The sequence below is a fragment of the Rattus norvegicus genome, chromosome 19 (assembly GCF_036323735.1).
Source record: "Rattus norvegicus strain BN/NHsdMcwi chromosome 19, GRCr8, whole genome shotgun sequence".
NCBI lineage: Eukaryota > Metazoa > Chordata > Mammalia > Rodentia > Muridae > Rattus > Rattus norvegicus.
In genome coordinates this window covers 66,796,895-66,803,845 of record NC_086037.1, presented here as the reverse complement: position 1 = coordinate 66,803,845, position 6,951 = coordinate 66,796,895, and the positions used below count along the sequence as shown (strand labels likewise).

The following is a 6,951-nucleotide window of genomic DNA, read 5'->3' as shown; positions in this document are numbered from 1 at the left end:
GAGAGAGAGAGAGAGAGAGGCTTTTGGATGGTAAAAATACTTCCTGATTGGCTTCTCCTTTGGGGGTGAGGTAGGGCTGTTGAGGGATGCACACCTCAGATAGGTTCTAACTGAGATGAGCTTTCTGAAGACAATCTCAATTTCAGCTTTGAAAGATATGGAATACAGTCGGGCAGTGGTGCAGAGCCTTTAATCTCAGCACTGGGAAGGCAGGGGTAGGCAGGCAGCTCTCTTGTGAGTTTGAGGCCATTCTGCTCTACAGAGTGAGTTCTATACAGGGAAACCAGGTCTCAAAAAAAAAAAAAAAAAAAAAAGGGAACGCTTCTCGAATTTGCGTGTTATCCATCCTTTTGCAGTGTTATCCATCCTTTTGCAGGGACCATGCTAAAATCTCTGTATCCTTCCAGTGTTAGCTTACCTGCGGCCAAAGCTAGCACATTTCTTTTTGTCTGTCTTCAGGAAAAAAGAAACCACACAACACCATTGTTTTCCTCAAAAGTAATTTTTCTTCTGGAAGAACTAGGTTTATGGAAAAATCTGGAACTGAGTTGGGAGCTCACGCCTCCTCAGAGCTTCAATGATTAGTGGTTGGCCTGATCCAAGGCAGTTTCTTTAAAGGCTGTGCTTTGGCAGCGTTCCCACAGAGAAAGAAAGAAGATTATTTCCTCGTCTATGTGTTCCCTTTGCCAATATTTTGCTTGCCCTTGTCCTTACTTTGAGCCGTTCCTTGATTACAGCTCAAAGACGACACCCTCTAGGCAATGCACATTTTCACACGGCTCTTTCAAACCGCGGTCCTTCTTCCATTCTATTTGAGTCAAACCCAGGGGCATATTTCCCTATCACGTATTTTGCCAGACCATAAATCAAGCACCGTTGGAGTGTAGATACCTATAACCAGCCCGGATATCCCAATGGAAAGACATGTCCAGTGGAGTCACGCCGCCAGAAGGACAAAGGCCTGACAGCTCCTGGCACATTTTACATGGGGTAGGAAAAGGGGCTGCCTTAACTCAGGTCAGGAATCCCTAAGTACATGGAAATTCCTCTGCGGAATGAGACCTCCAGTATCCCACTTCCTCGCGTTTAAAACAAGTCACCCAGAGTTTGCTGGTGTGCTGGGGAGCGGATATATACTAACGCGGCCCGAGACGCGTGGGCCGGCGGACCCTAAGTACTGGTGGAGTCGGTTGCTCCACGGAACATTAGAAAAACGGACAGGAAGTGACGTTCATATAGCGCGCCGCTCGTTTTTGGCCGGACAGAACATCATCATTCATTTTCCTCCCGTTGCCTCTAGGTACCCCTTCAGAACCTGCGCGATGGGCAAGAAGGGAAAGAAAGAGAAGAAGGGCCGCGGCGCGGAGAAGACGGCCGCCAAGATGGAGAAGAAAGTGTCCAAGCGCTCGCGGAAGGAGGAGGTGAGCGGGACCCGGAGGGGCGGGCGTAGAACGCCGAGCGACTGCGAGCGGGAGACCGGGAACGAGGTTGTCCCCCGGGTCCCAGGGTGGTAGGCCTATGCCTAGCCCAGCGCCTTCAGGCTTCGCCTTCTCTACCGGGTCTCTTTGCAGCCCCGAGACTCCTCGTTTACCCCGTCGTTTCCTCTTCTGTTCGGTTCCGCTTGCCTCCCTTACTGTATGTAGAGTGAAGCAGCTTGGTGAGGCTTAGTGGAGGAGAACTGAAGTTGAGTGACTCCTGCTTTGTCCAGGTCTGCGTTTCAGGAATAAAGCCATAACGGTCCTGCGCCTCCGACCTCCCCGCCCCCGCCCCCGCCCCCGCCCCCGCCCCCGCCCCCGCCCCCGCCCCCGCCCCCGCCCCCGCCCCCGCCCCCGCCCCCGCCCCCGCCCCCGCCCCCGCCCCCGCCCCCGCCCCCGCCCCCGCCCCCGCCCCCGCCCCCGCCCCCGCCCCCGCCCCCGCCCCCAAAGGAGAGCAGATTTTCTTCCAGCAGCACTAGGGAGTGAGCCATATGTAGGGGTTGGGGGTTTTCTCTGTTCGTTTTCGAGACAGGGTTTCTCTTGTCTGTCCTGGAACTCACTCTGTAGACCAGGTTGACCTAGAACCCAGAGAACTCCCGTTGCTTCTGCCTCCCGAGTGCTGGAATTGAAGGCATGTGTCCCCATTAGCAGGTGGTATAAGTAGAACTTAGTAATCAAACAAGTCGCTGGAACTGTGTAGTGTTTCAGAAGAGTTGGTTGGGACCCTCACCGTCATATTCTTTTTTTTTTTTTTTTTGGTTCTTTTTTTCGGAGCTGGGGACCGAACCCAGGGCTTTGCGCTTCCTAGGTAAGCGCTCTACCACTGAGCTAAATCCCCAGCCCCTCACCGTCATATTCTTATAGGCATCCATTATTACATGAGCTACAGGTAGATCCATGCCGAACTTCGGGCTAAGTGTCTTTCCGACCTAAGAGACTATGGAGGCAGCTATGATGACTGAGGTTTGCTCAGTGGTCTGCCAGGCACAGGACTTCCTGGGCTCCCATCCTCATAATCTTGGAAGAAGGAACCTCAGTTGAGGAAATACCTCCGTAAGATTGGCTGGAACGGAGCTGGAGAGATGGCTCAGTTGTTAGGAGTATATGTTGCTCTTCCAGAGGATCCAGGCTTTATTCTATGCACCCACCTTGGAACTCAGGGCTGTCTGGCCTTTGTGGGCACCAGGCACACACATGGCCCACAGACACACATTCAGGCAAGACACCTACACACATGGAATAATGCATTTTTTTTCGGAGCTGGGGACCGAACCCAGGGCTTTGTGCTTGCTAGGCAAGCGCTCTACCACTGAGCTAAATCCCCAACCCTGGAATAATGCATTTTTAAAAACCTGCTTCGGGGTTGGGGATTTAGCTCAGCGGTAAAGCACTTGCCTAGCAAGCGCAAGGCCCTGGGTTCGGTCCCCAGCTCCGAAAAAAAGAAAAAAGAAAAAAAAAAAAAACCTGCTTCTAGGCAAATTGGTGGGGGTTTTGTCTTGATTAGTGATATTGGAGGATCCAGCCCATACCTAGGTGGGAGGCACTGGGACGTTAGGAAAGTAAGCTGAACAAGCTACAGACAAGTAGATAGTAAGCAGCTTTCCTCCTTTGTCTCTGCTTCATTTCCTGGCCCCAGGTTCCTGCTCTAACCTCCTTTCATGAAGGAGTGTAAACCGTGGAATGAGGTAAATCCTCTCCTTCCCAGTTGCTTTTGATCACAGCAATGGGAAGCAAACTAAGACACCCTAGTGAACTCCGGCTTGGGCGCTGGGTGGGTGTGTGAAGGCTCGGTCTCAGCGCTGTCCAGCATGCTTGTTTCTACCTCAATGTCCAGGTCTGCAGTGACAGCTGGGAAGTAGGGACTGTCGAGTGGTGGACCACAGGTCATTCAGGCACTGGTCTATAGGACTCAAGGCCTGTTCACATGGAACTCATATGTTAGCCTGCGAATGGGAGCTGGAAACCAGTAAGCAAGAGGAATCCCAGGCTATGTAGACAGCGAGGCAGGCCGTTGGCACAAACAGGTTATCAGAGGCCATTGAGGGTAGTGTGGCCAGGGTACAATATTCATAGAAAACCCTTGGTTGGCAGGAGGGGTGTGCATGCATTTACACCTACAGCAAAGCTGTTGCTGGTGTCACAGTATTTCCTGAATGTGTCAAGATCTCTGTTTTCAGATCCATGTTAAGACTCAGATGTGATTGGATCCCAGTAGTCAGACCAATGGGACAAAAGCTGGCTGTGCTTTTTGACTCTGAGGTAGGTTAGGCAATCTCACACAGAGCTGCTTGTTTCCTTAGGAAGACCTGGAGGCCCTCATAGCCCATTTCCAGACCCTGGATGCCAAAAAGACCCAGGTCACAGAGACACCATGTCCTCCACCCTCCCCACGGTAAGTGAGCAAGCTTTGTTTCCCTTTTTTGGGTGGGTATGTTTCGAGACAGGGTTTCTCTATGTAGCCCTGGCTGTCCTGGAACTCTCTGTAGACCAGTCTAGTGTTAGAATTCAGAGATCTGCCAGCCTCTGCCTCCCAGGCCACTGGGATTGGAGGTTTGCATCCTTTAAGACTAGAGTCTTCCAGAACAGGTCAGGAAAGTTCCATGTGTGCTTAGAGGCTGGATGTCTTCCTGCATGCTCTTTCCGTTAGTTCTAGGGAAGTTACTCAGTCGCAGGGCTCTCCTGTGAGCATGAACTCAATGTTGGGCTGGAGGTTGTAGGGTGGGTCTTGGTCCTGTACTCTGAGGTCGGTATAGAGAAGGAAAAGGGAGTCTCTTTAGCCTGGTGTCATCTTCTCTGACATTGTTCCTTTGTGACTTTTGTCTTGCAGGTTAAATGCCTCCCTGTCTGCTCATCCTGAGAAAGATGAATTAATCCTTTTCGGAGGTGAATATTTCAATGGCCAAAAAGTAAAGTATACGTTTTTCTTTTCTCCCAACCTTTCGGGGCTCTGGAAGTAAATTTAAGTTGGTGATATAAATGTGTCCAGTCACCCCCTCTTGCCCTTCCACATGCTAAGTGTCAAGCCTGAGGTGGGGTGTGTGTGGCTTGTCACCAGAATCCCTTAAGGACCTGCAGCAGGGACTTCACTGCTGCAGGGGTTCTGGCCTCTTAGCAGAGCCTGACTCCAATGGGCCATATGTGCGTGGTGCAACTGTCACAGGGTTGCTTTTGTGGGGCCTCGTGATTCGGGGCTCATGCTAGGCGTGCAGTCCTTGACATCGAGCTCTCAGGCCAGCCCTCAGAGTTACCTGGAATAGTGTTAGTGAAGTCAGAGTCTAGAAGAAGAGCAGTTGGAAGCTCGGGGCCCTCCCAGCCTGCCACAAGCTCCAGTCACCTCACTGTCCAGTCACCTCAGTGCCCAGCTTGCTTTCTGGATTTTCATGCCTTTAAACACTGGCTTAAGTTCAGAGAGAGACAGGAATGCTGTGCGGTGCAGCAGAGGCCCTCAGGCCCTGAGGAGTCAGTCGGCACAACAGCACGCAGCCCTGACTTGTGAGGGCTTCCCCTGTGAGCCTTGAGTATACAGTAGGGAAAGGATGCTGACTCGACCATGCTGTTCATCAGTCAGAGCGATATTCTGTGGCAGGGCAGTGCTCTTTGAGAAGCAGTGCTGTGTTAGGTGGTGGCCACCCACAGGTGAGGCTAGTGTTGTGAGCCCATTTAAGATGGGCTGGGCTGACGGGGAGCTTTGGTGCCTTAGGCACACACAGTGCATGTTCCAATTAGTACTTTTACCTGTTCATAAGTTCATTAAGACAAGCCTGTGGCACGTCGGGAGCATCTGTCATGTCCTCCCAGACAGTTTCCAGATTTACACATGCCTGTCTGCACTGGTATGGGTCAGTGCACAAGCTTCCCACAGAGTGTACTCCCTGCTGCTGTCAACGTGGCTGCCTGCACGCGGTCTGTGCATTGATGGTCCACTTCCTTCCTGCAGACCTTCATGTATAACGAACTCTACATCTACAGTATTAGAAAGGGCACCTGGACGAAAGTTGACATCCCTGGCCCACCTCCCAGGCGCTGTGCTCATCAGGTAAGGCCGGAACGGACTGTCGGAGCCATCTGCATATGAAAGGCTATCTCTGGCCTCCCTCCTACATCCTTCTGGGTCTTTGAGATAGGATCTCTGTGGCCCAAGCTGGTCTTGAACTCACGGCATCCTCTTGCCTTAAGCTTCCGGTGTGCTGGAATGAGAAGCTGGAGCTGCCAGCCTGGGTTCTGCATCTTCCCTGCACTCCTTACTGAGTTTCCTGGTCTGAGGAGGGCAGAGCCCCTGCTCTGAATGATGTGCTGATTAAAGCACCGCTGCGTATCATGAGATTGTACTGAAGGCCTTTCTGGGTTAGAGCATCCAGTGTGCCCTGGGGCTGGGCTGGTGCTGAGCACAGCACGGTGCAGTGTTCAGGAGTGGGTCAGATGGTGGAGGGAACAGGATTATTTTGGATAAATTGTTGTTATAACTTCATCGTTAGCTCTTTTTGCAGACACAAAGGAGAGCAGGAAGCCGTTCCCAGGGTCATGTGTTCCCTGGCTCTGTAGCTCCTCATTCAGCATCATAGTTTGTTCTCCTTTCCTGGGAGGAGGATGGGATGGGTGTGGGTGGGTGCTAGGGACAGCTCTTCTCTGTTGACTCTGGAGGCTGCAGGCAGCTGATGTCAAAAAGACAGGCTGTCTACCTCTTGATAGTGAGTTTCCCCAGTGATACTGACCAGAATGCCTTTGCAGTGGGTTTTCTCGTTGCGCTGGTTGATTTTGTGAGCTTGACATAAGTTGGAGTCACCTGGGAGGAGGGAACCTCCGTGACAAAGCACCTCCATCAGACTGGCCTGTGGGCACATCAGTGGGGCATTTTCTTGATTAGTGATTGATGTGGGAGGGATCCAATCACTGTGGCTGCTGTTGGTCCTGGCAGGTGGTTTGTGTCATATATGAAAGCAAGCTGAGCAGCTGTCGGGGGAAAGGCAGTAAGCCTCCATGGTTCTTGCTTTGGTTTCTGCCTCCAGGTTCCTGCCCTGGCTGTCCTCAGTGATGTATAAAATTGGCTTGCTGTGTTTTAGCAGAGCTGGAGGATGAAGACTACAGCGCTCACGAAGGGGAAGGGAAGACAGGCTGCTATTGGTTGGGCGGAGAGCTGGGCTTTCAGTGGCCTCTGGCAGTGGGCTGTGGATGGAAGCATTGGTGTGCTCTGAGTGCCTGGGGAAGAGCACCCCCTGGCCAACAGAGTCCTGCCTGTTCTGCCTCCTCTGTCTGCTGGGTGCCCTCTGGTGCTGGGCTGCATCGGTGACTCACTCGGCCTTCTGTTTTGTGCCTGGTTTGGTCTTGAGCTGTCTGGCTTGGGCTCCCTCAGCAGAAGGGTGAGGCTGACATCAGAGACCTGTGTTGTGTTGTGTTTTGGTGGTGGTAAGATAAAATGGAGCCCAGAGTGTGTGCTTTTATGTACAGTACACACATGCTGGCTGTCTGTGTGGATGGC

The 6,951-nt window shown here is 52.2% G+C and overlaps 1 protein-coding gene across 7 annotated transcripts in view; it reads left to right on the top strand.

The window, feature by feature from the left end:
• The first annotated feature begins 1,219 nt into the window (after window positions 1-1,219).
• Window positions 1,220-6,951, top strand: part of Klhdc4 (kelch domain containing 4) — a 33,069-nt gene continuing 27,337 nt past the window's right edge. Inside the window, exons 1-7 of one of the 7 annotated variants that reach the window (XM_063278064.1) lie at window positions 1,227-1,421; window positions 1,572-1,708; window positions 2,043-2,106; window positions 3,112-3,160; window positions 3,776-3,867; window positions 4,303-4,381; window positions 5,413-5,511. In XM_063278064.1, the coding sequence (XP_063134134.1) occupies window positions 3,134-3,160; window positions 3,776-3,867; window positions 4,303-4,381; window positions 5,413-5,511 (297 nt within the window). In that variant the 5' untranslated portion in view covers window positions 1,227-1,421; window positions 1,572-1,708; window positions 2,043-2,106; window positions 3,112-3,133. Of the gene's footprint in view, window positions 1,422-1,571; window positions 1,709-2,042; window positions 2,107-3,111; window positions 3,161-3,775; window positions 3,868-4,302; window positions 4,382-5,412; window positions 5,512-6,951 lie in introns of those variants that run through there. The other 6 variants (XM_039098207.2, XM_039098205.2, XM_039098204.2 and 3 more) reach the window with 6 other exon arrangements.